The 19,225-nt window shown below is 38.4% G+C and overlaps 3 protein-coding genes across 7 annotated transcripts in view; 1 reads left to right on the top strand and 2 right to left on the bottom strand.

Moving 5' to 3' along the window:
* Window positions 1-19,225, bottom strand: part of LOC100695786 (zinc finger protein 239) — a 630,955-nt gene that overhangs the window by 309,073 nt on the left and 302,657 nt on the right. The window lies entirely within an intron of this gene.
* On the top strand, window positions 3,169-5,382 carry LOC109203671 (uncharacterized). Its single transcript, XM_019363408.2, has 3 exons — window positions 3,169-3,219; window positions 3,562-3,692; window positions 4,298-5,382. Exons 2-3 carry the CDS (start codon window positions 3,610-3,612, stop codon window positions 5,133-5,135), a joined length of 921 nt encoding a protein of 306 aa, XP_019218953.1. The 5' UTR covers window positions 3,169-3,219; window positions 3,562-3,609; the 3' UTR covers window positions 5,136-5,382.
* The window catches only part of LOC102079722 (uncharacterized), a 65,287-nt gene continuing 56,752 nt past the window's right edge, over window positions 10,691-19,225 (bottom strand). For 4 of the 5 annotated variants that reach the window (XM_025901139.1, XM_025901134.1, XM_025901142.1 and 1 more), the window contains 6 exons: window positions 14,427-14,696; window positions 12,745-13,023; window positions 11,760-11,873; window positions 11,524-11,592; window positions 11,269-11,319; window positions 10,691-10,967 (listed from right to left, as the gene is read on the bottom strand). In XM_025901139.1, coding sequence (XP_025756924.1) covers window positions 10,858-10,967; window positions 11,269-11,319; window positions 11,524-11,592; window positions 11,760-11,873; window positions 12,745-13,023; window positions 14,427-14,696 — 893 coding nt within the window. In that variant the 3' untranslated portion in view covers window positions 10,691-10,857. Of the gene's footprint in view, window positions 10,968-11,268; window positions 11,320-11,523; window positions 11,593-11,759; window positions 11,874-12,744; window positions 13,024-14,426; window positions 14,697-18,365; window positions 18,912-19,061; window positions 19,122-19,225 lie in introns of those variants that run through there. The other variant, XM_025901132.1, reaches the window with a different exon arrangement.

The following is a 19,225-nucleotide window of genomic DNA, read 5'->3' as shown; positions in this document are numbered from 1 at the left end:
TATAAATGTGAAAAAAGGGAGTGGACATCCCTAAGATGAGAATCCCATCAGCATACACTGCTGTTTATAACTAATGGTCTCTCATCAATAGTCATAGCAGCTTGCATATTAACGATCAGATGAACAGAATCAACTTTATGGGATTTGCTTACCTGTATTATTGAGCATGCATCTCTTAGTTGTTTCAAAGGACAAAAACAGTGAATATTTTTTTGAGAAAAAAATGAAAATGTTGAGTAGAATGAAAGTAATAAAAGAAAGATGAAAGAGAGGAAGAAAATGGTTTGTGTTCCTGTGTCCTGACTAGTTGTAACACACAGGTGTATATGAATGTTTACAATAACAATAAATCAGAAAAAGATAAACAGTGATGTAAATCAGGGGATTTATGGGAAACTGCAGTCTGCAGGACTTACTGATGCGCTTTAGACCATAACGTAAAACTCAGTTACAAACTTGTGTTTGTGTATGTACACAGATATATAGACAGATTGATGATTTTGCTGTTATATTTATTTCATCACAAAGTTTTTATTTCTATCCAGTGATCTTCAACTCATGCCAGATGGTTCAAATACTACTGTTAGATCAAAGCTGCTGGTATTTTACAGAAACACACTTTAGTGCAGGTACTGGTATGTACTTTTAGTAGTAACTGTGACCAGTGTGACTCCTAACTTTTCATAGTTTCATGACAATCTTTACCTGAACATAAACAATCAGCTAGCAAAGTGAAAGTAAACAACAAGTGAAACAAAACTAAACAGTGAATGAAACAGAGCAGGAACACATTCTCCAGAGAAAAAAGGAATAAAAACAGTATAATTATGTCACCATAGTGTCTCTACAACTTTACAAAGTCAGACTGCAGTTTAGTACTCATGAACGCCTGAGTGTTCGCTCTCATAGTCTTCGTGCGTCTTTGTGGTAAATGTCTCCCCCGCGTAGAGACAGTTTAAGTTAATAACTGAAGAGAGTTCATCTTTAATGAACCCAACTGATGAAAATCCAGGGCCATGTTAAACCTGGAAGCGTCTGTATGGTGACATGTATGAATGCTCTAGGTGTTTAGGAAAAGAACTTCAGTCCTTCATTTATTACCTCCTTTAGCAGTGAATATATTTATTCATCATTTATGAAAGGAGAGAAGAAATATCATCCCAACAACCATCTGACTATTTGATTAACAAAGCTAATGAAGTTGCACAGATTATGCATCATGTACAGGCTGTGACCTGCTGACCTGCTGTTGAATTCAGTTGCTCTACACAGCTAAATTCAACAAGATGTAAAGAGATGTTTCATGAGTTGTCCAGACATACTTCCACTCTCTGCACTGAGAGTACACTGTCTTTATACTAGATGGTATAAAGTTGGTATGAAGGTGAAAATCAGCGAATGGATCTAAGAATCATCAGCTAAAAATCGTGTTAATCTCTGCTTCACTTGCTGTAAGCTACCTCTGAGCATTAAGCCACAGCCACTGTGCACCAGTCACACGTTATTCTTTACTTTAAACCATCACAGTGCAGCAAACTAATCCATCAAAACATGGATAAGTGGCAGCAAAGCAGCTGAGTAAACAACAGAAGACAAAATGTATCAGGGTGTGGTCTGCGGTGCCGCTGCAGGGGAGGCGGACACACCTGAGAGGTATCCACAGTCACACGTCGCCAACTGTTGTGATTGTGGATGGCGTGTGTCAGGCTGTGAGCTGTGGAGCGGCAGCCGACTGTGTTTGTACAGCAACCGTGTGTGTATAAAGTCTGCTGCAAAGCATGTACATGTTGTCAGGTCTGCTGTGGTTCAGTTACACTATAAAATAAAATAAAAAAAGGTTAAGAGGTTAAACACAGAATAAAACACAGATGATGTAGACAAACCAGCAGACTGTTAGTGTGTGTGAGAGGAAAAGTATAGTATTAAAAGTTCTGTATGACTGAGTGCGAAGTTTAAGTTGCTTTCATCAACACTTTGTGTTTTATTAGGTTTCGAGGTTTCTGCAGCAGGAACTCTTTTAGCCACAGATCACTGCAAAATGTCACAAGACAGTGGTTAGAAATTTAGAAGAAGCAGAAACACCACAAAGTATCTCAGAGCTCTACATGTGAGCTGAACAGCTGACAGTAAATCAGCTGGTTTACAGGAACTCTCAGCTGTTGTGTAAACACACTGTCACTGCTGTAAGTCTCCTGCCAGGTGTGATGGAGGATTTAAGATTCTTCTACTTCTCTGTGTCAGGATGATCTTAATGAATTCAAAAGTTCCATAATATCATATTCTGTCTCCATGTAATCGTTCAGATATACCACATGTTGCTGTACAAGAGATGTTTGATGTTCTGTGTTCTGTGACCATGGTGGGTAAATAACTTGTGTCTAAAAATTATTCTTGTTATTCTTCTTGGTCTAAAACCAGGCAGACTGCTGCTGTGCTCGGTAATGTTGTTTGACCTGTTTGTAAAGGTAAAGTAAATCCTCACAAAGACAACCTGTTTGTGTGAAAATTGATTTATTTCAGACTTATGCAAGAATCTGGTGTCAGTGAAGTGGGATATTTTGACTGATGTGTTTTCTGGGGTCAACATGTTGATGTCCAAGCTCGTGTAGTTGAGAGATCGTGTGGTCCTCATATCATCTCCACTGGGATTTAGAGGAACATTGTTCTTGAACAGAGAACTGAAGTAAATTATTATAATTTTAAAATGACTTCCTGTATGTTCACATCTCCCTGAATGTAGTTATGACTGTGAGGTAGACTCCTGCTTACAGAGGTGACACTTACAGGGGAGGAGATCAAATTCTGTGTCTTATCTTTTATGAAGAAGTGGAAACATGTACCAGGATTTCAAGACCCCAAACAGCTAAACTAGAAAAATACCTAGAAAATGAACAGTCTCTACTGTGTTTGTGTCTCTGCCTGCACAGGTTGATATGAATGAGCCTCACAGAGCTGCTGCTGGAAACTTAATTCACTTACTTTCATAGAGTGAGAATGGCTGTTAAAACAAAAATTATTGATAATATAAATAATCCACATGACGCAGATATTTTTCTTTCGTTTCCTTTGTGTAAAATCCCGGGGATTACCCTGGTGTCTGTGCTTTCACTTTCACTGTGTTTTTATTTGCCTGTGATCTTGATTCAGGCTACATAAAGCTCGCTGAACACCTCACATAATCAGATTCCTTCACACACTCACCTGTGCTCTCCAAAGCAGGTAAGGCAAACTGTCTGATTCGGACCAAAAGTTTAACTTCTTCATGTGTGGTGATTGTAGTTGCTGCTTTCATTGGAGACTGTGTGATCCACTCTGTGCATACTTTAAATCATAGCTGGATTATTGATCACCAGACTTTATGAAGGCTTCAGTTTAACAAGCTGGTGACATTCAATTGTTCACAGAGGTTTTCTGTCATTCAGCTAAACCCAATAAACACGTGGACAAAATAATAGAAACAGTGTAAATCTGAGTGGACGTGTCTTTGTTCACTTTGACGATCTTTAAAACAGAATAATATCACTGTGCTACAGCTACACTGGACTTTTGGTTCTTCTCCAGGTTGCAGGAGGAGCTGCTTTGTGTTCCTGAGCTGATTATCGACTAAATATGGACAAAGAGAAACTCGAATGCTTCCGGGCTCTGAGAGCCATGGCTTTTTTAGAGGCGTTGGAAATACAAGCGGAAATTCTGTGAGTCTCTCACGAACAAATTTATTTAGAAGATAATGAAGTTGTTCATATTTCAGTCACTGTACAATGAATAAAACTATTTAAATTAATTGTGTCTAAATCCACTTTTTGAATGGGGCTTTTTGAACATTCTGGGGTGGTGGAGATTTGAAGCTGTGACAGAAAACAAATGAACATGAATCCAGTTTTAAAAGAAAAAGCAGAAAGAGAACTGAGTGATAAACCTGAGGTCATATCTGCCTCCTTTTTAGTTTTTACATGAAATCCTTCTTCACAGAGTTTGTTACAATTATAGCAAATCTTCTGTAAAATAATATGTAGAGTTAAGATTAACCTCACAACTTCTGCAGGTCTTTTATCTGTGGTTCACTGCAGAAGTTTAATGTAGTGATTAGAAGTGAGAATCAGCTAAAGTCGAACTCTATAGTGACAGGCTGGACATGCTGTCTGTCACAGAGTGGCAGAAAAAAAAATTTATGATTAAAAATATCACAACAGATCTGCATACCTGTGCTCATATATGACCTCACTCTCTTTAGTATCACAGTGATCCAGTCAAAGCTTTCTGTACTTGCTAAAAAATGTTTTTGGTTGTTTTATAAAAGGAAAAGGCTGGCTGCTGCATGTCGCCCTGAAAGTCCCAGGAGCTCTGCTGAAAGGAAAAGATTAATAAACCTTGCAATAGAAAACTGCAAAGATGAAACTGTCCTGCAGTGGCTGAGAGAAAATTCAGAGTCTGGCACCTTCAGAAAACTCTCAGACATGTTTGATTTCCTGAAAAGTAAAATTGATGAGGAAGAAAAGAAGAACCATGATGACACTGTTGACATAATCTTTGTGGCACATGGATCAATCAGAGACTCCATGATCCCAGCCAAGTGTTTGCTGCCTCTGCCCACCATCACTGACCTGGTCCTGTACTCTCCCTGGAACTGTGGCACCACTGGTGCTGTAACCTATGGCATTGCAACAGGGAAAATGAGGCCACAGCACAGAGTTTTTTACCATAGAAAAGAAAAAGACAGTAAAATTACTCCTGATACACATCAACCCCTGAACCTGCCAGACTACTGGAACTCACTGAAGAAAGCTGGAGGACGGAAGATCCCAAACATCATTGTTAGCCCTCTGCAGGAAGATGACGGTGTGTGGGAAACATTTAAGTCTCTCTCAACAAAACATGGTCCACCAGGACGAAACCGCATCGTCATCCTGTTCAGCCTCCCAGCAGAGAGTGAAAGTGTCCCGTTCTCTGTCGTCGCCTTGGCTCTGTCCCTGGTGCTCCTCTCTTCCAGGTTTAAAGCCACCGTTCACTTTAATGCCTGTCTGAGTGATAAGTCTTCAGGACAGAAATGTGACAGGAAGTATCTGCAGGAGCAGTACTACTGCACTGAAGACAACACTGTGATGACATGTTCACCAGATGCATTCAGTGTGAACTAGTGGGATCGTTTTAAGAGTCTGTTTAGTTAGATGCACTCATCCACATCCTATAATCTTTTCTGTGTTAAATGTTTCAAAACTGTTTCAGAAACATTAAACCACAAAAACAGTTTTATTGTTTGTTTGAAAAGAGAAACGCACACAGGACTCATGTTAGAGCATATATGTGAGTTTAATTACAATCACAGATGTTTCCAGTACTTCAAAGTAGCCTTCAGTCTATCAGCCAGTTTCACTTCTTTGATGAAGCCTACATGAACCAGTCTCCAGATTTTTGTGCACTTTAAGCTGTTTGTGTAGCTGCTGCTTTTCCTCAGAGCTCAGGCTGGACTTCAGTGTACCGACTGTCTTATACTTTATCCTGACAGAAAAGAGTACACAGCACTTTATTGTCTAGTTTAGCTCCACACTGACATGGAGGGAAATCTGCAAACAGCTGAGCAGACAAAAACACTCACTGTGTGTAAACTCTGCCTCTCTGTGTAATTTAAACACCTTAATGTTTCTATTTTATTTATGATGAAATCAAACTACATTCTGGATTTTTGTATCGTTTGTACTTTCTTGACTTTCTATATTAATTTAAATTAAAACATAATGACTTTAATTTGTTGCTGGTATGTGACTGAAACAGAGTCACAAGTAATAACATCAACTGCTCTTTCAGGAGCTCACAGGTGGAAGTTCAGTTTTAATTAGTAGGCATTATGAAAATGAATGAACGGTGAAAATGAAGGAAAAATAAAACTTCAATCAATGAGCACTTTATCTGCAGAGGATCGACTCATCTGTTTCTCTGTGACATTTAGAGATTCTATACAAAACACAGAGGTACTCAGAAATAGACAAACTGAATGTCCATCATGTCTGTACCATTACACTCTGTCATGTTTGTTTTAATATATATACAGTATTGTCATTTTCCTCTTTATCCAACAAACTTGATCATGTTCATCTGGATGCAGCATTTTTAGTGTGAGAAACGTTCCCTCTTTGAGTGTCTTCTTCACTCTCAGCTGACTGCAGACTTCCTCAGCCTTACAAACAGTGATTTTATAAATAGTGATTGAAACCAGCACCACACTGAGCCAGTTTCATGAATGTCAAAAAAGGAAACGGCCATCCCTAAGATGAGAATCCCATCAGTGTACACTGCTATGTATCTCTCATGGCCTCTGATCAATAGTCATAACAATTTGGATATTCAGGACAATCAGCTGGCAAACTGAAAGTAAACAACAACAAGTGAAAGCAAAACTAAACAGTGAATGAAACAGAGCAAGAATACATTCTCCAAATAAGGAGGGAAAAGGAACAAAAACAGTTTAATCACCATAGTTTCTCTTTCTCAGCTTCACAAAGTCATCCAGGTTTGGCCCCATCAGACTGCAGTTTAATACTCACGAACGTCCCGGTGTTCGCTCTTCCTGCAGTCTTTGTGGTAAAATGTCGCCCCCCTTTGGAGACACTTTACGTCGACTACTGAAGAGGACTCACCTTTAAGTTTATGTTGCATTGATGGAAGCGATACCGACGTTGGTTTTGGTATCAGATCCACACTAACTTGACGGGATCGATACTTTAGTTTTTGTCTCTTCTCAGCCATGTCTGCACACACCGCTCCTCCTCTTCCTGATCTGCTTTGTTGTTGTGTCCTGTTGGTCAGTCGCGTGACACAGAGGCACTTATCAATTCGTTAAATAATAAAAGTTGTCCTCTCTGTTTAGTCCAGTGAACAGTTTTTTGTTTTTCTTTTACAACAATGGTGATTCATGAGATGTGTCTGCGTACTTCGATGAACGAGGCAATAAACACTCCTCCAAAAGCATCCTTCTCTTCCAAGGACCTACCGCAGCTCACAAATGGCTCACTTGATTATGGTCGGGATCTGAATGAGACGTCCAGTGGAGGTGGAATATTTTTTTCAAATAATAGCAGACAGCCCAAGTAACTGCTGTCAGCATTTTCTCAGTTATGTTGGATAAATGGATAAATATTACTGCTACATTTGTGTTTGTTGCTGCCGTAGATGTTTATATGCCATATATATTCTGAGGTAAGTTAATTGCAGCATCAAATGATATTTTATAAGTATGTTGCTTAGTATCTCTGTCCTGTTAGACCCATTAAAAACTGTCCTATTTGCAGCTCTGAGATCTTTTCCATCAGACCAAAGAGAGTTATGACATGTCATGATTTTCTCATTCAATAAAGGAATATTTACATCAATTTACCTTCATTTCTATCATGAACCCACAGAATGATCACATCTTCTGATTTGATTTTCTATTTGATTGTTTGTTTGTTTTTATTGTAGCAGACTTGTAACTTTAGACCGGGGGTCCCCAATCCCAGTCCACGAGGGCCGGTGTCCCTGCAGGTTTTAGATCTCACCCTGAATTAACACACCTGAATCACATGATTAGTTCATTACCAGGCCTCTGGAGAACTTCAAGACATGAGAAGGTAATTTATTCATTTAAATCAGCTGTGATGGATCAAGGACACATCTAAAACCTGCAGGGACACCGGCCCTCGTGGACTGAGATTGGGGACCCTTGCTTTAGACTGTGCAAAATGCTGCAGATTTGGCTTCTCTTCATTGGTTGCGAGTAAAATTTAGGTTTTGCTTTTAAATCCTGGCTTTAACTCTTAGGGCACTACATGGTCAAGCTCACCATCTCTGACCTGACCTGCTCAAAAATCATTCTTCTGGAGATCTTAGCTCTTAATAGTCAGAGGTTGCTGCTTTTCAGGCAGTGGCACAAAGATCACAGAATTTTCTTTAACCTTCTTTCCACTGTATAGACTCCACTAACTATTTTTTTTTTTAAAAATCTGAAGACACATTTATACAGATAAGCTTTCAATATTTTTTTGTTTTATTCTATTGATTTACATTGATATATTTCTTTTTGTTTTATTGTGAAGCATTTGTGATTTTTTAAATCTGTTTATCTAGCGTATTTGGTGTATTCTGAGAGGAGGAGAGTTTTTCACTATCTTGAGATAATTGAACTAAAATCAGTTAATAATTAATAATTGTGATAAATAATCATAAAATAATTAATTGATGTGTGCAGTTCTGTTGGGTTTCCAGCTGATATCCCCATTTTTTCCATATATTTATTAGTCAACCAAACTTGCAGTAAAAAAGCCAAAATCCTGTTCAGCAGTCTGCTGAAAATTGTCGAGTCCTGCAACCTGGATGAACAGAACAGTGATTTGTAGAATGCTTCTGATTTCTGAACATTTTTCTATCAGCAGGTTCTTAAGTTTCAACCACCCTCTGATTTCTGCTTTTTAAAACAGCTTAAATCCCATAGTCCTGTCTGTGTTTTTAGTAAAGGTTTCTAAGGAGGTAAAACCAATTAAAATAGCTAATATTTAATTTAATGTAATAATTAAATGCAAGTTGGAACTCAGCAGTAGTGAAATGAGGCAGATGAAGTGAAAATGAAGAGTGTTCACTTGTGGAAAAAAGGCCAACGAGTTCATGTAAATGCTTTTTGTCCACGGTGACTCCTTCTGCTCATTTTCTCTGTGTGACAGTTTTCTACACCCATGATGAAGAGTTTTCTTTCAGCCTCTGCTCACTTTAATGCTTGCTCCAACACTGAGATCAACATGAACTTGCTGCTAACAGAAACTAAAATCAGTGCAAAACCACCAAGAAAAACAACAGGTTAGGAAACTTTTCAAACTCCACCCACTTTGACTGAATGAGTGGATGCTGAACAGAACCTGATAAAACTGTTTAATGTCATTGAACTTTCAGAAACTTCCAGCAAATAAACCAAAGCAGAACCGTTAGATTGGTAGAGTGCAGGACGATCTTCAGGTGAGACGCAGCTCATGGCAAACAGTGTAGTGTATAAGATTTCATTATTTAATTTTGTCCATGTGTAATAATGTGTAATCAAATTCTCCCATTTTGAATTTTCATTAAAAGATACTATTCTAGACACTATTACTTTAACTGTGGAACACCCACCTCTTTTGGGTGCTGTTGATGGCTGCTTCAAAGCATTTTTTGTTTTGGATGTAAATTACCCAAAGTCATGTGTCCAGGTTTGGGAATTTCTTCAAACTGTCATCTATAAAACATGGGACATGAATCAAATATAATAAAATGAAAGATAGCTCAATTAGCTATGATGGAAGAGTAAAATGTTGCTCATAAAGGTGCATGAAATGATCCGAGACCGAGTTTCCCTGTTGCCATTTTTCATTGAGTTGAGTTTGTATATTAAGTTTTTAAAAAATCCCAAATCACCCCTGGTTTAATGATTGAAGTTTTTACATGTAATTTGTTCTAAACCAGAGTCAGGTAGTTCTAACCCAAGACTGATTTGTAGTAATATACTTTTGCTTTATAAAAAAAAATGTTTTGCTTCTATTATACTTTCATTGTTTGTTATATTTTGTACGAATTTCACTGTCTACATATTTTATGTATAATGTGGCAATAAAAGTAGTTATATTTATATTTATCATTATCTTTAATTGTCTTTAACTCATTTTTTATATGCTGAATTTAGGGAAAACAAATATTTAGTTTTAACTCAAATCTGAATGGTAATATAACCCTTGTGAGTTTCAACACAATGTTTTGTAATCTTAACTTTAAACACTAATCAATTAACCCAATTTTTGGGTAGTTAGCCTAACCCAGTGTGCTGGATCAAACCAATAACCCAACCCTGTTGAGTTGAAACAAGCCAGGGTTGGCTGGGTCCAGATTGGGTTATTTTTAACCCAGCAGTTTTTAGTGTGTACTATACTATAAATCTATAATTTTAACTTCCCAAAGCTGGAAGATTTAAAACCGTTGTCAAAAAACAGTTGAAACATAAGTATTCATTTTACTGCTTTAAAAGCTTTAAAATGATGATTATAAAACAATCAAAAGTCATAATGAAACTCAGTAATTATCATGTTTGGTTCATCAGGTTAATGCAGTTCAACTTGTGATGACCCTCCCATTGTTAAGTCCTTGTCTGGTCTTATTGATGATTGGCTGGAATCATCAGCTCATCTGTCATCCAGACCAAAATATTCACTCTCTCTTCCACTCCAGCTGGCATTAACCTATTAGTGATTTTTATGCTTAATTTATGTTTAATGTATTAATGCTTAATTTATAATTAAATCTAATTTATATTTAATAATATCTTATTTAAGCAAACCTCTATTGTGGACTCTCTCCTTGCCACCTACTTTTAGCCATCCTTAGACCCATTGGTAAGAGTAACGTTTGGGCTTGATGGCTAAGAAAGTTTGTGGTTTGCTAAATGCTTATCTAAGTTGAAATGTGGCTTCAGTGCAGCATAAAGTAGTTATAGTATTTTATGGTATAGTATTTGGCTTCGTGACCAATATCCTGGATAAGACTACATTTTGTCACCAGCTGCCTCAAGGTGATCAAATGAAAACACTTGAAAACAAATACAATGTTATGCCCCACAGGCCACGGATCAGATCACTGCCCAACACACATTACACCCCACACCCCATGACGCCTCATGCGGGTGGTGGCCCCACAGGCCCATGTCTCCAGTCTCCGGTCACCAGATGCTTCCTTGGGCTCCGTTCCCAGACTTGATTCCAGGGTGGGGTCCCGGTAAGCCTATCCCGGGTAGGGTAGACTAGTCCTTTAATTTGGTTCCTTTGGGGTCGACCAAAACGAAACCCAGGGCAGACCCAGAATACACTTGACAGATTAAGTGTCTCGGCTGGCCTGCGAGCACCTCAGCGTTCCTGCAGATAAACTGGAGGAGGCGGGTGGGGAGAGGGAGGTGTGGGCTTCTCTGCTGCTACCGTGACCCAGACCTGGATAAGTAGAAGAAAATTAAATGATTGATAGATAAACTCTGCTATTACTGTATAAATAATGTTTATTTTTGTTTGTTTGTATATTTCATTTCTCTTATTTTGTGTATTCACGTCTCTTGTTCATAAGAGCTGAATCACAGACATTGGTGTAATCACCTTCTGGTGACCTATAATTACAATATTATAGTTGATTTTAATAATAGTCACTATAATAGTATAATAGTCTATAATAGTCACTATAGTTCTTTTATAACCACACAGCTTCCACAAACTGTGTAAAGTAAAGTTTATACTGTACCATTTTCAGTGTTTTTAGACCATCTGATAGACTCATAGACACAACGGTCACCTGCAGGTCAAAGAAAATTATTCTTCTCATTGCTGTGAGCCTAATTTAAGCATAAGTATTCATGCAAGTAGCATTTATATTAAATGTTGATATTGTTGTAGCTTCGTTTAATTCAACAATGTTAAAACCGCAGCAGATGTTAAAGTACAGTCTTGCAAATTGTATCAGAATATATTGTATATTTGAACCGGAGAAAGTGCTAACCATGAAGAAGAGAGGAGTATACTTGCTGTTGATCTTCTACCTGACTGACCCTCTGGTCATCAGTAAAACCTTTAAAACAAAACAAAACCAAAACTTGAAATAAGACATTTGCCTTTGCATGGTTGATTTCTATACATTGTTGTGAACAGTTTCCTCCTCATGCCTGTATGCTGCATCTGTGTACTTAAATATTTAAAGAGTAAAATATCTTATATCAGAGGAACAAAAATGCTCACCTCTGGATTTTCTGTAGCAACAGAACAAGAGCAGCAAGAATATAAATATGACTCCAGAAATTATTCCAATGATCATCAAAATAAGAAATGAAGAGCTTTCAGGACTGGGCACAGCTGTTGTAAATTAGAAACATGAACTGTTAACTTCAATCAACTCAAGTGAATTTGCTGTTTGAATAACAATTAAAGTTGACTTCTAAAGAAAAATAGATCAACTAAACAGGCAGATTCCAAGACAGCTCTGCAACATCAAGAGCACTGCTCTGACTATATGTTTAGGTTTACCAGGCATATCTAGCATCCTCCCCTGTTAGCTGATGCAAATTACGACTGACTGGTGATTAGTTAATAAATGGCACACTTTCAGTTACTTCCCGTTTTTGTCTTTTGTGGTCTGCATTTGGGTCCTCACCTAAGAGAATCCACACAATCTGCCTCCACATATCGTGACAAACCCAGTGGGAAGCAATCCTCTCTTTCACTGGTAAAAAACACAAACGCATCCAGCAAGCCGAGGGTACTAGGACATCCACCCCTGTCTGGCAACTCTTGCCACAGAGAACCCAAGAGTCTCTCCAGGAGACTTGTTCTAGATTGAGGTGAGACCAACTGTAGCTCTGTCAGTCTGTCAAACTCATGCTGGGAACTGGATACCCAAGTCATTTGCCTTTGACTTTGCCTTTGAGAGAGTGGATACTCCTTAACACAACAGCCAGCAATGATAGCTAGGAGCTGGGGATGTTACTGCCAAGGTCTCCACCCTTGATCCCCACTTGACACACATTGCATTTAACTCCTATGGCTCCTCCTGTGAATGGCAGACCTGAAAGGGAGGTCAGTGTTGGCCTCACAGGCCTCAGGCCTCGCAAAATCTATCTCTGTGTCTCACAAAAACAATATTATTTGCTTTCTAGACCATTTACTTCATCCTGTGCTGACCGTTGTTATGTTTGTAAAATGTAGCTCAACAACAAACATGACTTACTTGATACTGACAAGTTGAAGGCTTCACTCCACTCTGTTGAAGAATATGAGTCATCTCTGCGTCGACTCTTACACATGTAGTCTCCACTGCTGGACTCAGAAACATTGAATATCCAGTAATTATTGTGAGTCCACTGTGTGGTTTGGTTGGGTCCTCTCCATCTATACTCCCACTCAGTGGTTTCACCTCCTTCCTGCACCTCACATGTCAGACTGATCGTCTCACCGCTGAATATCTGAGGCCAGCTGGGTCGTCCTTTTACAACAACCTTATTGGAAACTGTTTACATATATTTACAGTTGAGATACAAACAAACATAAAATCAAAAGAAATAATTGAATATTGAGTTGGTTGATAATGATGAATGAATGTACAGTGGTGTAAAAATTGTCTTCCCCCTTCCTGATTTCCTGTCTTGTATTTTTGACTTAAATGTTTTAGATCATTAAACAAATTTAAATATTAAACATAGATAACAACAGTAAACACAAAATGCAGTTTCTAAATGTACTTGTTTATCATTAAGTATAAAAAAAGTCCAAACCTTGTGTGAAAAAGTGATCGCCACCTAAACCTAATACCTGGTTAGGGGTCCTTGGCAGCAACAACCCTGGATCTAGATTCAGTCATTCCAAACTCTTCATTTTGTTTTTCTTAACCCATTCAGAGATGGACTTCAGTTCAATTTTATTTTATTTTTACAGCACCAAATAACAATAATATTTGTCTCAAGGTGCTTTATATTGTAAGGTACAATAATACAAAGAAAACAGAGAAAACGCCAACAATCATATGACCCCCTATGAGCTACAGTAGGAAGGAAAAACATGCAGAGATTACTGGTGTGATTTGGATCATTGTCCTTCTGCAGAACCCAAGTGTGCTCCAACTTGAGGTCATGAACGCATGGCTGAACATTCTCCTTTATGATGTTTTTATAAACAGCAGAATTCATGGCTCCATTTACCAAAGCAAGTCTTTCAGGTCCTGGGGCAGCAAAACAGACCTGGACCATCACACTAACACCACTATACTTTACTGTTGGTGTTCCATTCCTGAAATGCTGTGTTACTTTTAAGCCAAATGTAATAGGACACACACCTTCCAAATAGTTCAACTATTTTCTCAAAGTAGTTTCCTAAAAGTCTTGGGGATCATTAAGATTTTTTTTTTTTTTGCAAAACTGAGACGAGCCTTAATTTTCCTCTTGTTGTTGTTGTTGCTGTCTTAGAAATCTGCCATGCAGGCCATTTCTGACTAGTCTCTTTCTTAAGGTGGAGGCATGAACACTGACCTTAACTGAGGCAACTGAGGCCTGACAGACCAACCTTCAGCAGGTCTGGTAGTAATATCAAGGCAGTATATAAGGCATTGTGAAACTAAACTCAGCTTTGTAATAAAAAAAATGTGTTTGATCACAGTTAATAACATGATTTAACAAGGTGGGGGCAATCCCTTTTTCCAGGCCAGGTAGGTCTGGATTTTTCCCCCTTAACAATAAAACCTTTCATTTAGAATCTGTATTTTCTGTTTACTTGTGTTATCTGTTTCTAATATTAAATTAAGCTTGATTTATGATCTGAAACATTTAACTGTGACAAACATACAAAAAATAGGAAATCTGGAGGGGGCAAACACTTGTTCACACCACTGCCCATTTCAAATAAAACTTTTCAACTCACTGGTTTTCTCAATGGTGACATCATCACTTTTATCAGTGTAGTAAACTGGGTTTCCTCTTCTTCCTCTGCAGTGGTAGATTCCTCCTTCAGATACTCTGATTACTCTGACGTTAAAATCATCTGTTCTGATTTGAACGTCAGTGTTTTGGTCACGTCTGAACCACTCATATTTCCAGCCAGCAGAGCTCCCCACAGAGCAGGTCAGTGTCACACTGCCCCCTACTGGTATGATTGTTGATCCTGGAGTCAGTGTGGCCCTGGGTTTACCTGCTGTTAGGAAAAATAAAATATGTATACATATGATCTATTATTAAATAATAAGAACACAGGTCCTGGCTAAAGATTTTTTCCAAAGCTCCTTCCATGAACACATTAATTAAGTGTACACTCTTTTTTATAATTTAGATGAATATTTGAATTATTATATTAAGTATATTATATTTATTGGTCATGGTCACTGAGGACTTACCCAGCACAGTTAGGGAGACAGTATTACTGTTCTTTGTATAATGTGATTTCTTCATATGACCAGAGCACTGGTATTTACCAGTATCAGAGGGAGACTTAATTTGTTTTCTGTAATTTTTGTATGTGCTGTACTGGATAAAGGCTCGACCATCCTTGTTGAGTTTGTATTCCCAGTCAGTGTGTTTTCCTTCCTTCATGACACATTTGAAGCTAACAGTCTCTTCAATGAACAAGGTCGAGCTGGGTTTAACAGTTAGCACAGCATCTAGAATCCAACACAAACACAACATCAGTGACCTGAAACACACAGAGATAATGTACTTTACAAATCAAAATCTGTTCTGATATGTTCATATAATGATAAATATATTAAGAAATAAAGAAAAACAGAAATGGAAAACGACTAAGATTGATGCAGTAGATTAAGATTAATCTTATCTAAATAAAGAAATGTAAAAAAAAGTGAAAACTGTTCAGTCACCTTGAGCGTGTCCGCTGCAGAGGAGCGTACAGAGAACTGCAATAAAGGAAGAAACTTCACACATCATCAAACTGAAGACTCACTCAAACATGGCATCAATCAAACACATGTGGTGTTACCAGTGGCTGCTATGATTGGTTTAAATGATATATTTAATGTAAAATGCATCAAATTATCACTGATGAAGAAACAAACCTTTCTTAGATAAACTAAACCAGCGTCAGTGAAATCTAATCCAGTCTACAAACAACCATGTTGAGAACAAAACATGAACTGAAATGCTACAAATGACTGATCCTCTGTCATTTTACTAAAACATGTTCATCAGTCAGCATGAATCAAAGGAAGAAGTGATGCACTCACAGAATAGGCCCAGCTCACAGAGGAAAGTGGGTCCCATCCTCACATCCAGCTGTGACACGTCTGAAAACTTCTACGACTTTGTGTGAAGAGAAAGAAGAAGAAGCACACGAGACGCCAAGAACTGTGAAGAAAACAAAGACGTTAAAACTTCTTCTTCTCTCTGCTTCCTTCCTTTTATCACACCTTAACAAACTCTGACTGCAGCATGCTTTGACATGTGTTTACTCTCCTGCTGCTGCAGAAACAAATTAGGGAGATTTTTATGAAACTAAGCAATAATAATCAAGTTGCATCATACAGATGTGAGCTGAGTAGTGAACGAGACAAAATGAGCAGGTTACAAGTCATTTTGTTTCCTTTGTCTGCTCATCCTCTGCTTGTTGTGTTTGCTAGGAGCTTTGCCACCAATAATAGTTACTCTCACAGATGCTCCACCACAGAAATACATCATTCTGATGGGTTCAAACTGCTGCAGAAAAGTGATTAAAAGCATTAGCAAGCAAGAGAACATACCTTTAGTATTTTCCTCCTGCCATAGATATTTTAATCATCCAGTAGTTTCCTGCTGCTAATTTTCAAGGAGTCTTGAATTGCTTCTTATACACTAAAAGCTGCTGCACAAAATCATTAAATTGCTTCAAATATTAAATAAATGCATTTTCATCTAGCTTAGCCTCATAGCTTCAACTATCAGTTGACAAATAGAGGTGTCATACTCACCATAAGCAGATGTTCACATCAGTTAATCCATGCACTCTCTCACACAACAATGAAATCTGTAACTAAAAAATCGACTTTTTATCTTAATTGATAAAACTGAGCTTTACTAATGTAGATTATTCCATTAAACTCCCGTAAAATCATTTAACTTGTCTTTCCCTTGTGATGTTCTGGTTTCATCATAAATTGATTTACAGGAAACGGACAACTCAAACAGTAACAGAAGTGAGCGTGAGGTGAGAGGAAGTCGTCCTTTTTCTGAACTTGCCACTGTTGCCTTACACGTCGCTGTAAGTGGGTTTAGAGGTGTGAAACGACAGACATTTCCTGTCTCATTGCCCAAAGCAATGAGACGTAAGCAGCAGTTTGATATATATAAAAAAAATCCCCGCTCAGGCCTGTGGGCGGTTTATCCTTCAAGCTCGGGTCCTCTACCAGAGGCCTGGGAGCTTGAGGGTCCTGCGCAGTATCTTGGCTGTTCCCAGGACTGCGCTCTTCTGGACAGAGATCTCCGATGTTGTTCCCGGGATCTGCTGGAGCCACTCGCCTAGCTTGGGAGTCACCGCACCTAGTGCTCCGATTACCACGGGGACCACCGTTACCTTCACCCTCCACATCCTCTCGAGCTCTTCTCTGAGCCCTTGGTATTTCTCCAGCTTCTTGTGTTCCTTCTTCCTGATATTGCTGTCATTCGGGACCGCTACATCGATCACTACAGCCGTCTTCTTCTATTTGTCTACCACCACTATGTCCGGTTGGTTAGCCTCCACCATTTTGTTCGTCTGTATCTGGAAGTCCCACAGGATCTTTGCTCGGTCATTCTCCATCACCCTTGGGGGAGTGAGTCTCCCATTTTGACCTCTGGACTTCCAGGCACTTCCAGACACAGATACTCCTGTATATTATGCTGGCCACTTGGTTATGGCGTTCCATGTACGCCTTGCCTGCTAGCATCTTACACCCTGCACCTGGGGTCTTGCCTGGTGTGATAGACCCCAGCCTCTGTGGATCTTGTGCTCAGAGCTTGTTCCTGTGCTGCCATGATTAGTCGACCGCATTGTTGAACACTCCTGATCCAGGCTCACGTCAGTACAATGCCAACAAAAAAAGCTGCTGGTTACACAGCTTGACAAGCTCCTCCCACCTTTAACAGGACATGGAAACAAATGTGAATTTGAGATGCTACAGTTTCCAATGGGATCCAAGGTGAGTTAAATTAAAAAGAGAGAGATCACTTTCACTTTGGTATGTTTTCATTGTCGTCTGTTTTTGATTTCACTAGGCAAGTCTTGCTTGTCCCAACAGAGTGACAGGGCAAGCAACTTAAGATGAAACTGCACCCATTAAGTCACAAAAAATCTGACATGAAATATTAGATTTAAAATACTAACAGAAATTTTCAACACTGTATTCTGTGTTGAAAACTGCCGCCCCTCCTCCTCTCCCTCAGCAAAGTTTGTGCATTTGTGTGATATAAAGGGAATCATATATGTTCAAAGTTTTCCTGCCTCTGTACAAAGTTCCAGCAGGTCAGTGTTATATAAACACTTGACTCCTCTCAGCATTTATGTTTATGTTATTTACGCACTTTCAACAAACACAACACACAAGACAGAAGAATATACTGTATAACATTTATATAATAAAGGTTACATTGTTTAAATGACACACAAAATGAGATAACAGAATAAAAAATTTGACGGTAGCTTATCAAATATGAAATAAACAAATATAAAATGTTATTAATGTACAAAACTATTTTTAAAAACAAGAGGAACAAAAATGCTGATTTGCAAAAAGCAAAGGAAAGATCTGTAAATATAGATGTAACAATAATGTGTGGCGGGGCGTGGTTTACGATGCCGCGCAGGTGTGATGTACACACCTGCGCGGCGTCTGCAATCACGCCTCGCCGGCTTAAAAGTTCAAAGTTTTGGTTAACAATGTTGTTGTGGTTGTTGTGTTGAGCTGCAGCTCTGTGTGTGTCCAGCAACCGTCAAAGTATTAATAAAAGTGATCAAAATGCCACCTGGTCTGCCGTGTGTGTTTACAATATGCAGTTCAATAAATTGTGTGAAAGTGGAAAGATCCCGATCCAAACGCCACACTATCACTTGCTGCTGCTGCCTATTTTTCAATGAAAGAAAACTTTTCATAAAAAAGTTAATTGAAATCTTTTGTTGTTCTTCTTCTTTCTTCCAGTACTGTTAAATTCAAATGAATTAAATTTTGCTTTTGCTACATTTAGTTGGTTTTGCAGACACATGATCTAGAAGAATCGATGCAGAATTATTCAGTGTTTAAAGGTGATTTGGGACTCAGTTCACTCTGAGTTAATCATTACAACAACAAATCACAGTATGTAAGCTATTTTATTTCTGTATTACTAAGAGCTGGTTTTGATTTGACTTCAGAATAAACTGCTTCATCAGCTGCTGCAGGGGCTGATTTCCCTGCAAATAAAGAGAATTTTTGATGAGATGACTGCAAGTAACATCTTAATTCAAAGGCTCTACTATTTATACGCTTTTTTTGGTGTGTATAAAAGTATAAAACGGACAGCAAAATGAAAAATTTGCAAATTTTTAGATTGCTTTACTTACCTTTATGTATCTTGACTTTACCTCTGTTGTGGGAGACCTCTGCATACAACAGGCTGTAATCTAAAAGAGGACAGACGATGATCAGAAAGGGTTGACTGTCTTTAATTTCCTTTATATTTATATAATTCTGTCATTCTACACCTAAACTACATGAAATGATTGAA

The sequence above is a fragment of the Oreochromis niloticus genome, linkage group LG3 (assembly GCF_001858045.2).
Source record: "Oreochromis niloticus isolate F11D_XX linkage group LG3, O_niloticus_UMD_NMBU, whole genome shotgun sequence".
NCBI lineage: Eukaryota > Metazoa > Chordata > Actinopteri > Cichliformes > Cichlidae > Oreochromis > Oreochromis niloticus.
The sequence above is the reverse complement of the archived record's forward strand: the minus strand, read 5'-3'. Positions and strand labels throughout refer to the sequence as shown.